This window comes from Malus sylvestris, chromosome 16 (genome assembly GCF_916048215.2).
Source record: "Malus sylvestris chromosome 16, drMalSylv7.2, whole genome shotgun sequence".
NCBI classification, from domain to species: Eukaryota; Viridiplantae; Streptophyta; class Magnoliopsida; order Rosales; family Rosaceae; genus Malus; species Malus sylvestris.
This window is the reverse complement of record NC_062275.1, coordinates 16,446,286-16,463,651: the sequence shown is the minus strand read 5'-3', so window position 1 is coordinate 16,463,651 and position 17,366 is coordinate 16,446,286. Positions and strand designations below refer to the sequence as shown.

The 17,366-nt window shown below is 39.5% G+C and overlaps 1 protein-coding gene across 1 annotated transcript; it reads right to left on the bottom strand.

The window, feature by feature from the left end:
• Positions 1 to 282: 282 nt before the first annotated feature.
• LOC126609157 (uncharacterized) lies at positions 283 to 879 on the bottom strand. The gene has a single exon (XM_050277153.1). The coding sequence runs from the start codon at positions 877 to 879 to the stop codon at positions 283 to 285; it is 597 nt and encodes a 198-aa protein (XP_050133110.1).
• Positions 880 to 17,366: the final 16,487 nt, after the last annotated feature.

The following is a 17,366-nucleotide window of genomic DNA, read 5'->3' as shown; positions in this document are numbered from 1 at the left end:
CGTCGTTGGTGTATACCACTTGTATTACGTAAGGTTCATCCCACTTTGATGTGAACTTGCTTTTTGTCTTGTGAGTTGTGATGATAGGCATTCGTAATGCCAAGACAAGATATCTATTTTGGAAAGACCTTAGGCGGACCTTCTTGTTGAATGCCTTGGAGCCTCCTTTCATCGAGTGCTTCCAACTCTTAAAGTCGTAGCTTTGCATTTTCCTCTTCAGTCAAGCCTTCTTGTATAGCCATCTTTAGTGAGGGGATTTGACTTTTGAGTAGCAGAACAACTTCACACCATAAGCGAGAGAATAAGGCGTAGCTTGGGCAGAAGTTCTATGTGTATTCCTATATGCCCAAAGTGCTTCGTTATTCTTTCATGCCAGTTTCTCTTTATTCGGCCGATCACCTTCTTCAAGAGGTTGTACAGTGTTTTGTTGAATGCTTTTGAAAGACCGTTGGCCAGAGCATGATATATGCAAGATTTGTGTTGCTTGAACTTGTATTTCCCGCAGAGCTCATCCATGAGTCGGTTGGAGAACTGTTTTCCGTTCTCGGTGATGATGTAGTGAGGCACACCATATCGATAAATGATATGTTCATTAATGAAGCAAACGACAGTTTCCTTCTTGACTTCCCTTAAGGGTACGGCTTTAACCCACTTGGAGAAGTAATTTGCTGCGGCTAGGATGTAGGCCTCCCCGACAAATAATTTTGTTGCGATTAGTCCCACAATGTCCAATCCCCATGTATCAAATGGCCATGAAGCAACCATAGGGTGTAATGCCTCAGGTTGTTGATGTATGAAGTTGGCATGGAACTGACAGGCTTGGCACCTTTTGGCGTGCTCCAAGCATTCCTTAACCATGCTTGGTGAGTAATAGCCCATTCTCTTAAGCTGAAGTGTAGCTTTAGTCCAGCCTGATGTGCTCTGCATACGCCTGAATATGCTTCTTCCATGGCTTGATTGGCTTCTTCCTCACCTAGGCATCTTAAAAGTACTCATTCAAAAGAGCATCGGTAGAGTGTTCATTTGTAGTAAAGGAAGCAGGGTGCTCATTGACGTACTTCAGAGCGGTGTCTAGGATCATTCGGAAGCTTTCCATGCTCCAAGTAGTCGATCCGTAGTTGTCTCCATTCTTCAGCGTCGATTGGAAATACTGAGACGACGTTTGTATCATCTAGTAGTGTTTTAGTGACAAGTAGGATCACCCATCTTTGGAAAACTGGTACGTGTGCAGCTTCATCTTCTTCTAGCGCCATACTTGAGGCTAAGTTAATGAGAACGTCTGTCATTCGATTTTCTTTTGTTGGCACATGTTCTAGCGTCACAGACTCAAATTTTTGTTGCAGTTGAGTTGCTAGCCCGAAGTATAGGATGAGATCATCTTTCCGCACTTCATATTCAGTCAACAGTTGATTGATTATGAGTTTAGCATTGTGATTTCCATGTTGATCACCGTTTGGAGTCCAATGATTAATGCTTGGTATTCAGTGACGTTGGAGCACAACTTGCTTAATCGGAAGGAATAGGGCAGTACTTGTCTTTCTGGTGACATGAATACTACTTCTGCCTCTGCTCCATCTGCTTGTGCAGATCCATTAAAGAACATCGTCCATGTTGGAAATGTGTCAACATAGAATACTTCCTTGTCAGGCAGGTCGTCTGAGATTTTCCAATCGCCTAGGATTGGATTATCGGCAAAGAAATCTGCTAGCGTTTGTCCCTTGACGGCTTTAGCTAGAATGTAGATGATCTCGTATTGATTGAAAAGCAAAGCCCATTTCGCTAGTCGCTTTGTCAAAATTGGCTTGGACATGACGTATTTGACTGGGCCAACTTTGGCAACCAAGTGGATGGTGTAATCATTCATGTAGTGTGTAAGCTTTTGGACGGCAAAGACTAAGGCAAGGCACATCTTCTCGATTGGTGAGTTGTTGAGTTCGGCACCAATGAGGGTTCTACTTAGGTAGTAGAGTGCTCTTTCCTTTTGGTCTTCATTTTCTTGTGTCAACAGTGCTCCAATGGAACCTTCTTATACAACAATGTATAAGATGAATGGGTTTCCAAGCACGGGTGCTCCTAAGATAGGTGGGCTTGCCAGGTACCATTTTATGCTCTCGAAGGCATTGTGGCAGACATCATTCCATATGAATGAAGCATCATTCTTTATGAGTCGACTGAAGGGTTGACAACGTCCAGCGAGGTTGGAGATGAAGCGTCTGATAAAAGCCAGCTGTCCTTGTAGGCTTTTTAGCTCGTGTAGGTTTCTTGGCTCAGGCAAGCTTTGAATGGCCTTGATTTTTTATTGGTCCACTTCAATGCCACGATGCTTGACAATGAAGCCAAAGCACTTCCCAGAAGTAATGCCAAATGCACACTTCAACGAGTTCATTTTGAGGCTGTAATGTCGTAGTTTATCAAACACCATTCGTAAGTCCTTCAAGTGATCGGATATCTTCTTAGTCTTGACAACCACTTAGTCTACGTAACATTCTACATTTTTATGTAGCATGTCATTGAAGATTTTCTGCATTGCGCATTGATATGTAGCTCCAGAGTTTTTCAGACCAAAGGGCATTACCTTGTATCAGTAGGTACCTTTTGGAGTGCAGAAGGCTTTTAATTCCTGATCTTTAAGAGCCATGCGAATTTGATTGTATCTGGATGAGCCATCCATGGATGACAACGCCTCATGGCCAGTGGTTGCGTCCACCATGATTTTGATGAATGGCAAGGGAAAGTCATTATTCGGGTAAGCATCATTGAGGTCTTGAAAGTCTATGCAAACACATAGTCCAGATTTTTTTAAGGACAATGACGATGTTGGAGATCCATTTAGGGTATTACACCTCTCGGATAAAGCCTTCTTCGATTAGCTTGTCAATCTAGGCCTCAATTTGAGCTCGGATCGAAAGCGTCTTTAAGTTTGCTTTATCGGTCGTGTTACGGGCTTGACTGCTAGACAATGCACGACGATGGTAGGGTCAAGGTCGGGCATTTCCTTATAGGTCCAAGCAAATATGTATTTGTACTCCAAGAGCAGTTAGTAGTACTTTTCGACCTTGGTCGTACTTAACACTACACTTATGAAGATGGGCTTTGGTTCTTTGCTTGTGCCTATGTTGAGCTCCTTGAGATCATCAACCGTGGCTTGCCCCATGTCTTCGAGTTGAGGTAACGCAGCGGTGACATCTTCCTTAGGGATTTCGTCTTCTTCATCTTCTTGAATTGTGAAGTGGAAGACGTCTTGGACTTTTTCTTCAGTGTCGTCCCCTTAGGCTTGTTAGCATGAAGATTGGCTGGTGTGGATAATGGTGCGTCTCCTTACCATCAGTGGTCCTTTTTTGTCCACCTCCAAGGTTGATGTGAAAATTAAGTTGACACACAAATTAAACCCTATTGATGACAATTGTAGTATTTAAGCAAGTATGGATCATTCTAGACTGGGATTAACTAGGGATGCTAATCAACACAAATAAGACTAAAAAACACTAAACTAGACTCTATAGACTCAAAACTAACTCAAAACACTCAAAACAGCAAGAAACAATAAAAAATACTCAATTCTAGACCTAATAAGTGATTTGGACGAAAATAGAACTTAAAAGACTCAAACAACTAAAAGAAAACAGGTTATGATTCTAAAAACAAGACTTAATGAATGGGGATTTTGTTTTGACGAAATTGAAAGTTAAAACAGAAATTTTGAAAACAACTTAACAAAAACGATTTTGGATGAAAAAGAATGGTGAAAGGCTAGTTAGAGGGATCCTTCTCCACACATGAACATATGCATACGAATCAATTTCCAATTATTCTTTCGACAAACCATGAATGATAATGCCCCAAATTAATTGTATTGAACTAATTAATTCTCAGATTTCCCTAGATTCATTGAATTGAATGGATAACGCATCACAACCAAGTTATTCTTTATCAAGTTCCCTAACTATGGAATACGCATGATAGAATCACTCAACAAAGATCATTAAGTTCAATGGAAATCATAAGCATTAACAAGGCATTCCTAACTATGAAAAGCATGTTACTCTTGCCTAGGATTTACTTAACATAATCGTGACTAACGACTTTTACTACTCATAAATATAAGTTCATAACGATTAGGTGAAATTCCCTTATACTCTAGCATCAAATTCATGCATGCAAACTAAGTATGCATCCTTAATTAACACACAAGAACAAGTTCTTAATAAAATAGATAAGTAAACCACATCCACAATTCATGAAACAATAATTGGAGGAAATCAATTCATATAAAACATATAATCATGGCTTCAAATTCACCTCTAAATATAAAGAAATTAGCTCCTCATGTTCGCAAATAAACAAAGATAACTTGAATTAAACATTGAAACAAAAGAGGGAAAACACCTAGAAACGCTCCAACACTCCCAAGGCTTGGGCATAGGCACGGCACCAAGTGGCTCCTCCTTTCTCCTTCCTTGCAATCTGCGGCATAATGAGGGTGAATGTGTTTAAGGGATGTATGAATGTAGAATTGTATGGTAGAGAGTGGTGAATGATTTGTGCGGCAAGGGTTGGAATTTATAGGCTGGAATTCATGTCAAAATCCCTAAGGATTTGGATAGGTTTCTGAAATTAAAATGGGATAAGGATTGTGAAACCAAAACCCAAGTGGAATGGGTTAAATCAATCAGAAAACCAAAGGGAATTAGGTCAATAAGGTGCAGCACTAATTCCTACAAGGAAAGGGATACATTTGGCCTAAATCAAGAGGGAAAAGGATTAAGATTTCAGGTTCTAGAGCTTCTAGAAAAGGGGAAAAACGCCAGACTTTTAGATGCTTCTAGAAAAGATGTTTTAGCACCAATTTAGGGGTTACGGGTTATAGAATCTGAAATATATAGTTTAAATACATAATTATCCCTTAGAAATAGCTAGAATCAAGGCACAAATTGATTTGGATAAGATAGGATAAGATAAGGTTAGGTTAGGCAAGGATAAGATAAGATAAGGTTGGATAAGGTTTTGGATAATGTTCCTTCTTTTGAGCTAATTTCTTATCTTCCTTGGCTTGGATTTATTTCTTCACTCTTTTCAACTCATTCCTAGCCTCTTGAACTTCAAATCCGTCCATCCATCTTGCTCCATTCATAAGCTATCCATTTGGTGCCCAAAACTGCCTCAAAATGCTCCAAATTGCACTTTCTTTCCAACTTTGTCATATGGACCTACAAACACACGAAAATAGCTTAAAACACATTAATAAACATAAACAAACAATGAAAATGCAAGAAAACAAGCTAACTAAGTCGCATAAATATGCTCCTATCAAATTCCCCCACACTTAGCTTTTGCTAGTCCCCGAGCAAAACAAAACAAACAAAACATAACATAACCTAAACCTTCCAACGTTCGTCTCAGGGATTTCCAATGAAACATGACACATTAAAAATCACTACTTACATAGATTTTAGTTATCCTCACCCTTGAGCACATACTTAATTATAGTCACCATTCACTATCTCACATTTAATCAATTAAAACAACATTTTGAATGTAGTAACATGCCTTAGAGAAGTCCCTCAATTCCTTACTAGATATGCACTCAATTTTCACTCAGTTTTTTTTACTACACACCCTATACTAGGTATATGTGAGAAGATTGATGTAATCATGAAAAACTAGCACTCACATATATGTATAACAAAGAAAGCATTTTCTGGAGTTATTAAGCATGCTAGATATGATCTCATGAATGGAATGCTACTACTTAGACGCGAGAACTAGGGATACTATATGCTCATACCAATCCCAAACTCCACATATTGAAATAAACAACAACCAAGATTAAAGTCTAAGGGTTGTAATGGGGCTAAGGGTATTAGCTAACAAAGAAAGGTTAAGGATAAACAAACGTTCTTAAAACAATAGTAAGCAGCGCAATGAAATCAACTTAGAATTCACTTTAGAATGCAGAAAATCAACTTTTAAACACAAGGAAAGATTCATGCATATTTAGGGCCAAATTCAACTTTTTGGACCCTTTCTTCAACAACCAACACTTTAGAGCTCTTTTTCACATATTTTTCAGCTCTTTTTTATTCTTTTCACAACTTTTCTTTTTTTCTTTATATTTTCCACGAATTTTTTTTTCTTTTCTACCCGTGCCTCTTTTAAGACTTTGGCACACATACACAAAAAACCCTTCCCCCACTCTTGTGTTTCTGCAAATGTTTGATCTAAAGGAATTCCCTCTAAGTCATGCTCCACTATACTTTAAGAACAAGGGTATGGATAGTCCTATTCTAGGCTAGGTTAGGATAATGTGGCTAACAACGAAAATAGGCTAAACAAGGCTCAAAAGGGGTTAACCTACAAAACAAATGCATGGGATGAAGGCTTTTTGGCTCTGGTGGTAACTACTAAACAACTTCATCTTGTTATATGTTATGCACTCAATTTCAAGTTTTGAATGAAACGGGCATAAGTTCTAGTATTTGGAACTAAAATGATGAAACGCATTCTAAGTAGCAACCAAGCAAAGAATAATGAGATCATGTAACGACTTTAGAAAACAACAAATCACAAATGATTAACTCTCCAAATAAACGTTTAGGCTCAAGTCTCTCAAGGTTGTAGCGTTAGTTTAAGTTCCTTCCTTCAAGCATGTTACAAAAAACTGATTTTTTTCCTTTTGTGATTACATGTGAATTTGTAAACTATAACTATAACCAAGCATAAACCAAAGAGTATATCAATCTTCCATCCATGTTTGTAACTTTCTTTAACAGTCATGCAATTAAAAACCAAATCCTCATCATTGTGTTGGAAGGTACCCTAAGACACAAACACACAAAAACAATTGTAAAACGACTCTTTTTTTGGATTTTTTTCAAAACTTTTTCGAATTTTTTCTTGAATTTTCGTATTTCCTTTAAAAGACACATCAAAACATACTAAAAACACTCAAAACAATGAAAAACAACCTTTGAAATGTTAGGTGGTAAAATCCTACGAATTTTGCAACAAAAAACACTTTGTTTACCCCCCCCCATACTTAAACCAAACATTGTCCTCAATGTTTTAAACATAGACGCACACAAAAGCAAGCAAATAACACAACTAGCAAACATGAAAAATATGGCAAAGTAAAAGCAATAAAGAGTAGGGTTTAGGAACGCAAATCTGATTATGATGCCGGAGCTTCCTAGGTCTTCCTTATTTGCATGGGTTGCTCCCAAGAAGCGCTTGCTTTAACGTCTTCCAGCCGGACGATACCTCCATTTAAGCTGCAATAGGGCCAACGGCATGGAGGGGAACATTCTCCACGACATGCTCCTCAAACGCTTCATAATAGGGCTTCAAACGATGCCCATTCACCTTGAATTCTTGTTGTGTCTTCAAACTTTGTATTTGGACTGCACCATGAGAAAAAACATTAGTAACAACAAAATGACCAATCCATTTGGAACGCAACTTACCCTGAAATAAACGAAGACGGGAATTGAAAAGTAACACTTTCTGCCCTATAAAGAACGTCTTGCTACGAATCATCTTGTCATGGAACGCCTTCGTCCTCTCCTTGTAAATACGAGCATTCTCATAAGCTTCATTCCTAATTTCCTTAAGCTCATTCAATTGAAGCTTTCTATGAAGACCTGCGGCATCAATGTCCATATTGAAAGTTTTGACGGCCCAATGGGCACGATGCTCTAACTCAACGGGAAGATGACATGGTTTCCCATAGATAAGCCGAAATGGTGACATCCCAATTGGTGTTTTGTAGGCGGTACGATATGCCCACAATGCATCATTCAAACGCAAGCTCCAATCCTTCCTCGTTGGCCCTATGGTCTTCTCCAAAATCTGCTTGATTTCCCGATTCGAAACCTTGGCTTGCCCACTTGTTTGAGGATGATAAGGAGTTGAAACCTTATGCGTGACATTATACTTCTTGAGCAATACCTCAATGGTTCAATTGCAGAAATGAGACCGTCCATCACTAATGAGTACTCTTGGCATTCCAAACCTTGCAAATATGTTAGTTCTAATAAAATCTGCAACCACTTTAGAATCATTAGTACGGGTGGCTTTTGCTTCCACCCATTTCGACGCATAATCAATCGCAAGTAAAATATAATTGAAACCATGAGAAGAAGGAAAAGGTCCCATAAAATCAATGCCCCAAACATAAAAAATTTCGACACTAAAGATGGGAGTTTGCGGCATTTGTTCTTTGGGACCTATATTGCCCAATCTTTGACATCTATCACAAGTCATGCAAAACGTTCTAGCATCTTTAAAGATTGTAGGCCAATAAAAACCACATTCTAACACCTTGAGTGTTGTCCTTTGGGTGCCAAAATGTCCCCCACATGCATAAGTGTGACAAAAGGTTAAAATTGAATTAAACTCAGAATGATGTACACACCTACGTAGAATCTGATCAGGGCACTATTTCCACAAATAAGGATCATCCCAAACATAAAAACGTGCATCCTTTTTCAATTTATCACCTTGGTGCTTGTTTAGGGTGCTTGGAACTTGTTTAGTAACCAAATAATTAACTAAATCGGCATACCATGGCACACTTACCTCAATGGTCAACAACTGCTCATCCGGGAATGTCTCTGGGATAGGCACGCCATCCTCTTCATGCACCAAATGGCTCAAGTGGTCAGCCACCACATTTTCACTTCCTTTCTTGTCCCGGATTTCCACGTCAAACTCTTGGAGAAGTAACATCCACCGAATAAGCCTTGGCTTGGCCTCCTTTTTTGTGAGCAAATACTCCAAAGCTGCATGGTCAGTGTAAATAATAACTTTGGTACCAAGTAAATATGAACGAAACTTATCTAAAGCAAATACAACAGCAAGAAGTTCTTTTTCAGTGGTGGAATAATTCAATTGTGCATCATTCAAGGTCCGGGATGCATAGTAGATAACGTGTGGCTGCTTGTCCTTTCTTTGTCCCAAAACAGCTCCTAATGCATAATCAGACGCATCACACATAAGCTCGAAAGGTTGGCTCCAATCTGGTGGCATTATGATGGGGCCGAATTAGCATCTCTTTGAGGTGTTTGAATGCCTTCTCACACTCCTCATTGAACTCAAAGGGCACATCCTTTTAGAGAAGTCGGCATAGGGGTGTGGAAATTTTTGAAAAATCCTTGATAAATCGCATATAGAATCCTGCATGTCCAAGAAAAGAACGAACCTCTCTAACCGAAGTAGGAGAGGGTAAGTAGCGTACAAGATCTATTTTTGATTTATCAACTTCAATTCCCCTTTCAAAAATAATATGCCCTAAAACTATGCATTGTTTTACCATAAAGTGACACTTTTCCCAATTTAAAACAAGGTTAGTTTCAACGCATCGTTTTAAGATTAATGTGAGATTTTCCAAACAACCATCAAACGAATCACCAAATACGCTAAAATCATCCATGAATATCTCAATAATCTTCTCAACAAAATCTGAAAAGATACTTACCATGCATCTTTGAAAAGTGGCAGGGGCATTGCATAAACCAAATGGCATGCGACGATAAGCAAAAGTACCAAAGGGGCACGTGAAAGTGGTCTTTTTTTGATCTTCCGAAGCTATGACAATCTGATTATATCCTGAATAACCATCAAGAAAACAATAAAAAGCATGACCGGCTAACCTTTCAAGCATTTTATCAATGAACGGCAACGGGAAGTGGTCCTTGCTTGTGGTGTTGTTTAGCTTCCTATAATCGATGCATACTCTCCAACCTGTTTGGATACGGGTTGGCACAAGCTCATTCTCGACATTCTTCACCACAGTGACTCCAGACTTCTTTGGAACAAATTGAACCGGTGAAACCCAACGGCTATCCGAAATTGGATAAATCACTCCATAATCGAGAAGTTTGATAATCTCCTTCTTCACTACTTCCATCATTGGAGGGTTGAGTCGGCGCTGAGCCTCTCGAGTTGGTTCAGCCCCCTCCTCAAGAAATATGCGATGCATGCACGTTGTAGGACTAATCCCCTTAATATCGGCTAATGTCCATCCAATGGCTGTTTTGTGCTCTTTCAACACCCGGATCAATTTTTCCTCCTCTATTGCCGTGAGTGATGAAGAGATAATGACGGGCAACGTTTCTTCATCTCCCAAAAATACGTACTTTAAATGATCCGACAACGACTTAAGCTCAAGAACGAGGGCCTGAATCACAGAAGGTAACAAAGTATTAGTTGAAACGAAAATTGGAATTGGGTTAGAAAGCTTACCACGATGTTGTGGCAATGATTCAAAGGCTTCCACAATCTCTGCTTGTGCTACATTGGGTACGGCCAGATTGGGTTTCAACCCAATTCCTTGTACAATTGTTGTTTCAAGGGGATCGTCTTCCAACGAGTCAAGAAATTCCTGCGCCAATGCATCAAATGCATCAATAGAAAAACAAGAATGATCATCTTTAGGAAATTTAATAGCTTCAGAAATTTTAAAATTAATAATCTCCCTATCAAATTCCATTGTTAAAGTCCCTTTGAACACATCGATCTTGGTGCGTGCTGTTTTCATGAAGGGCCTCCCAAGTAGGATCGGCAATGGAATGACATTGGGTGAATCCTCCATCTCTAACACATAGAAATCTGAAGTTATCCACCTGCACCAAGACATCTTCCAAAACACCTTTCGGATATGCATTAGAACGATCGGCTAATTGAATTATAACACCATCGTTTTTAAGCTCGCCTAAGTTCATAGATGCATAAATTGAATAAGGCATGACATTAATTGATGCTCCTAAGTCTAACATAGCATGTTCAAACTTAGTATTGCCAATAACACAAGGAATTGTAAAACTACCCGGATCTTTGCATTTAGGGGGTAATTTCCTTTGCAAAACAGCGGATACATTCTCACTTACTTGGACAACCTCTTTGTTTGAAATTCTTCTCCTTGTGGTACAAAGTTCTTTAAAAAACTTAGCATACCTTGGAACTTGCTTAATTGCATCAAGAAGAGGTATATTGACTTGCACTTTTCGAAACGTCTCCAGAATGTCTTTCTCGTTCTCTTCCTTCTTTGATTGCTTAAACCTGCTAGGAAAGGGTGCATTTAATGGAATAGAACTAGAAAATTTTGAATTAGGACTTACCTTGGCCGAATTTGATGGTTTAGGGGTGGAAGATGGCTACGGCAAGGGTTGTTCCACCCTTGCCGTGAGTATGGCTTGTGTTTCCTCTTCAAACAGCAACCTTTCATCCTCTGTTTGAATTGATTTGGATGCTTGGGGGTTGGCTCCAACTTGCTTGCCACTCCTTAACATGATTGCCTTGGCAATTTCGAATCCTCCCTTCGGATTTGCGATGGTTGAACTAGGGAGTCTACCTTGGTCTCGAAACTGTCCTACAAACTCCGCAATCTGCTCAATTTGCTTCTCCAAGTGATCCACCCTTTTGTCTTGGTTTTGCATTGCTTTGGTTTGATTCTCTTGCCCCTGAGACAAAGTGGTGAGTAATTTTAGAATTGTATCATTCTCTAAGGACATACCTGAACTTGTTTGGGCAGGTTGTGTTTGGTAGTGATTTGGTATGAATGGCTTTTGAGGTGCTGTTTGCCTAAATCGCCCTTGTTGGGCATGTTGTTGTGACTTTCTCCATTTGAAATTTGGATGATCTCTCCAACCCGGATTGTAATTGTTAGAGTATGGATCGTTGCGTGGCTGATTTTGTCTCCCAAAACCCACAGCATTTGCAGATTCCCACCCTCCATTCTCAATCAATTGGGGGCATTGGTCATTGAGATGTCCTTGCATAGAACACACACCACAAACACTTGGTCCTTGTAGCTTCATCCCTTCGGCCATCTGAGACACAATGGAAGTGAGGTTAGTTAATTGTGATTGAATGTCGGACATAGAACTTACCTCATTAACTTGCTGCCGTGGAAGGTCTCTTTGTCCAAGGCCTTCGTATTGTTGTGCATTCAATGCTCGATTGGCAATTAGGGTCTTTGCGGCAATTGGTGTTTTGTCAACCAATGCACCTCCCACCGAAGCATTAAGCATTTGTCGCTCAATTGGAAGAAGTCCTTCGTAAAAGTATTGAAGTAGAAGTTCTTCTTTCATTTGATGTTAAGGGCACGAGGCGACAAGAGCCTTAAAACGCTCATAGTATGTGGGAAAGGATTCTCCTTGGCTTTGTTGAATGCCACTAATCTTCTTCCTCAAGAGAATGACTCTCGAAGTGGGGAAGAACTTCTCTAAAAATGCCATCTTCATGCTTTCCCAAGGCGTGATCGTTCCCGGTGCCAATTCATATAGCCAATCCTTAGCCTTTTCCAAGAGTGAGAATGGAAAGGCTTTCATCTTTAGAATGTTCCCATCGACATTAATGGGTGTCATGCTCAAACAAACCACCTCAAACTCCTTAAGATGCTTGTTTGGATCTTCCATGGATAGCCCATGGTATTTAGGAATGTGATGCAACAAGCTTGACTTCAATTCAAACTCATTGGTCTTGCCTTGGGCAGCCCCGAGATATTGAATGCAAAGGGCTGTGGCATTGGCTAACCCCGAGGCTAAAAGCTCATTTGTTGTACGGTTGTCCGCTGCCATGACTTCTTCTTCTTCTTCTTCTTCAAATTCAGATTCGGCCTCTGAACTTGAACTAGGTTCACTAAGTGTTGGGTGCCTCCTATTTCTTCTTCTCAAATCTCGTTCAAAATCGTCGTTAAAGTCCAAAATATGTTCACAAACCGGTTGAAAACTCCAAGTCATAAACTAGTACCTAAATAAAGAAAAAAAAACACAATTAGAAAACTAGTAAAACACAAATAAAACACAGGGCAAACACAAGGGATTAGCAAACTTGCTAATCCCCGGCAACGGCGCCAAAATTTGATGTGAAAATTAAGTTGACAAACAAATTAAACCCTATTGATGACAATTGTAGTATTTCAGCAAGTAGGGATCGTTCTAGACCGGGGATTAACTAGGGATGCTAATTAACACAAATAAGACTCAAAAACACTAAACTACACTCTATAGACTCAAAACTAACTCAAAACACTCAAAACAGCAAGAAACAATCAAAAAGACTCAATTCTAGACCTAATAAGTGATTTGGACGAAAATAGAACTTAAAAGACTCAAACAACTAAAAGAAAATAGGTTTTGACTCTAAAAACAAGACTTAATGAATGGGGATTTGGTTTGACGAAATTGAAAGTTAAAACAGAAACTTTGAAAACAACTTAACAAAAACGATTTTGGATGAAAAAGAATGGTGAAAGGCTAGTTAGAGGGATCCTTCTCCACACATGAACATATGCATACGAATCAATTTCCAATTATTCTTTCGACAACCCATGAATGACAATGCCCCAAATTAATTGTATTGAACTAATTAATTCTCAAATTTCCCTAGATTCATTGAATTGAATGGATAACGCATCACAACCAAGTTATTCTTTATCAAGTTCCCTAACTATGGAATACGCATGATAGAAACACTCAACAAAGATCATTAAGTTCAATGGAAATCATAAGCATTGACGAGGCATTCATAACTATGAAAAGCATGTTACTCTTGCCTAGGATTTACTTAACACAATCGTGACTAACGACTTTTACTACTCATAAATATAAGTTCATAACAATTAGGTGAAATTCCCTTATACTCTAGCATCAAATTCATGTATGCAAACTAAGTATGCATCCTTAATTAACACACAAGAACAAGTTCTTAATAAAATAGATAAGTAAACCACATCCATAATTCATGAAACAATAATTGGATGAAATCAATTCATATAAAACATATAATCATGGCTTCGAATTCACCTCTAACTATAAAGAAATTAGTTCCTCATGTTCGCAAATAAACAAAGATAACTTGAATTAAACATTGAAACAAAAGAGGGAAAACACCTAGAAACACTCCAACACTCCCAAGGCTTGGGCATGGGCACAACACCAAGTAGCTCCTCCTTTCTCCTTCCTTGCAATCTGCGGCACAATGAGGGTGAATGTGTTTAAGGGATGTATGAATGTAGAATTGTATGGTAGAGAGTGGTGAATGATTTGTGCGGCAAGGGTTGGTATTTATAGGCTGGAATTCATGTCAAAATCCCTAAGGATTTGGATAGGTTTCTAAAATTAAAATAGGATAAGGATTGTGAAACCAAAACCCAAGTGGAATGGGTTAAATCAATCAGAAAACCAAAGGGAATTAGGTCAATAAGGTGCGGCACTAATTCCTATAAGGAAAGGGATACATTTGGCCTAAATCAAGAGGGAAAAGGATTAAGATTTCAGGTTCTAAAGCTTCTAGAAAAGGGGGAAAACGCCAGATTTTTAGATTCTTCTAGAAAAGATGTTTTAGCACCAATTTAGGGGTTAAGGGTTCTAGAATATGAAATATATAGTTTAAATACATAATTATCCCTTAGAAATAGCTAGAATCAAGGCACAAATTGATTTGGATAAGATAGGATAAGATAAGGTTAGGTTAGGCAAGGATAAGATAAGATAAGGTTGGATAAGGTTTTGGATAATGTTCCTCATTTTGAGCTGATTTCTTATCTTCCTTGACTTGGATTTATTTCTTCACTCTTTTCAACTCATTCCTAGCCTCTTGAACTTCAAATTAGTCCATCCATCTTGCTCCATTCATAAGCTATCCATTTGGTGCCCAAAACTGCCTCAAAATGCTCCAAATTGCACTTTCTTTTCAACTTTGTCATATGGACCAACAAACACACGAAAATAGCTTAAAACACAATAATAAACATAAACAAACTATGAAAATGCAAGAAAACAAGCTAACTAAGTCGCATAAATATGCTCCTATCAAAGGTTGCTTGGCGTTTCATCCTTGAAGAAATCGATCCTCGAACGTCGTCTTTTTCTGCTACATTGTCGAGCTTTTTTTCTTTTGGCATTGTCTTCTTCTTTCTAGAAGGCTTCTTAGTTTCTTTGAGTTTTTCTAAGGTCGATCATCACAAAGGAAAGCTAGCCGTGTTGCTTTGTTTCTTGGGTTTTAACAACCTTTCGAAAATAGAGCTTTGGGGTGTTGGTGTGTTAGTGTGTTAAGCCTTTTAAAGATGAAGGTTCGGTCTTAACCACTACTGCGATCAAGTGCCGAAATTCTAGGTTTTGAACGATTCAACCTATTGAAGATTGACTTTTGAAGGGCTGGTTTAGGCTTCTCTTGATCTGGTTTAATGCTTACACTGATGTGTTGAATGCTAATATTTTTCGCTTTTCTTGAAATCTTTACTGGTGTATTTGGTGTAAAGTCAAGTCCAAGTTTGTTGTTGTCGACTCCGTAACCAAGCTCGTTCGACTTCTTTTGAGTCTTAGTAAGGTCACGTTCTTTGTCTTTAATGGCATTTGCATTCTTCTTTCCAAGATTTGAAGAGGAGGCGAAATTGTACCTAACCTTTAACATGAGTTTGTAGGCGTTTGGGTATAACCCTTTTTCAGTCTTCTTGGTTGGAAGATAGCCTGGTTCTGCCCCCTTTAGCAGGGGTTTTACAAAACCTTGTGGTGGTTTTGAAACTTTAGCATCATCTGGCTTTGTCAAGGGTAAAACGACATTCGTCTTGAGCAGATTTACATTGTCCATGTGCAGCTGTGTGTCGGCTTTGCTTGTTCCAGTTTCGAATAGGGATTGCCATTTCCTTCTTCTTGACATGGGGATGTATCGGAAGATTGGTGTGTTTGATCATTTTACGGATGTCACACTTCCTTTGGTTGTTAATAGTTTAGTAGGCTCATCATCGTCTTTGCTTGTAGATGGCACAACTTTCCCTTCTTACTTCTTGGGCACGGCTTGCCAATCCTACTTTTTGGGTACGGCTTTGCCAGTGGATTTGATCTCATTTGGAAGTGCTTCGGGCACCTTTCTTCATCCATGTAGGATTTGGCATCTGCAGAGTGTAACTCGGCTTCAGTGGATGGCTTGGTGTCACCTTGTATCACTTTCACCCTTTCTTAGTAAAAATTTAGGCATTGGTATAGGGTGGACAACACTACTCCATTCTCGTGGATCTAAGGCCTTCCAAAGAGTAAGTTGTAGGAAGTTCTCACATCAATCACATGGAATAACATGCTTGAGTTGAGTTCGCTAATGGTCATCTTCACACGGACCATGGCCATCATTCTTTGTCTTCCTTGGTTAAATCCTTGGATTAGGAGGTGGCTTTGGGATAGTTCATCCACCTTGATGCCGATTGTAGTCAATGTTTACTTTGACATGATGTTTATGGCCGATCCACCATCCATAAACATGTGGTTGACTTTGTGCTCCCTTACGCACCTAGAGACGAAGAGATGATGGTTGTAAGGCTTTGATCCTAGCAGCAAGTCTTCGTCAGTGAAGTTGATTGCATCATGGGTAGTACAGCATGTGGCATATTCATGTGACCGAAGCTTCAAGCCTTCATCCTTGCTTTCTTTCTCTTCGTGGGCATCGGGGCTCGCCAAGACCGCTACTAGTGCTTTTCGCATCTCCTTGGGCAATCACAGCGCCTCCTCGATGCTAAAGTATGACGCCATGCTTTCTTCAGGTGTGGGAGTTTTCTCTTCCTCGATTTGAGGGCTCTTCTATCTCCACTTCAACCATATGATAGGCAACGGTAGCACACTATTGGAAGAAGTCCTTTGGGAAGTACTCATGCAAGGAGACGGGAATACGTGGCTCTTGCTCCATATGTTCCCCAGTATACGTCAGCTTAGCAGCTCTTACATTTCTTTTAGGCTTCCTATTGTTGCGGCGGTGGTGCTTTAACCCTTGTTCCACTTTTGGCTTTGTGGCTTGTGGTCTTGGCTTCCTTGTCTTTTTGTAGGTTACTAGTGTCCACCCTTCTTCATCGTCGGTAGGCTCATTTGGTCACTTGGCCCAAGCGATGGTTTTGCAGAAGATGTCGTGCAGCTTAAGCATGAACGAGAGTGGTTATGCGTTACTTAAAGAAGCATGGTATCGAAAGATCCAAACACAATCGTAGTAGTGTGTGTTGTGGCTGTGTCTTTAAGGTTGAGTTCAATTCGTCCTTGTTGTGCTAGCTTTATGATGAGCTTCTTAAAGACGAAGCATCTGCCAATAAGATGGTTCACGATACGATGGTAGTTACAGTACTTAGGATCATTAACGCGATTCATCTCTTCAAGGCTCTTACATTCGAGTAGCTTGATCATTTTCTTCTCTAGCAAGTCGTCTAGAATTGCAGCCACGTCAGAGTCCGAAAAAAGGTAAGTCTTCTGCTTTAGCTCCCTCAAGAGGTTTTTGTACCTATCTTGGGTACGAGAAGGCTTACCTCATTTTATACCTTGGAGGATGTAATGTAGCCTTCAGTACATGCCTTAAACACACATCTGAATGGTGGAGGTTTTAGAAAGCTGATC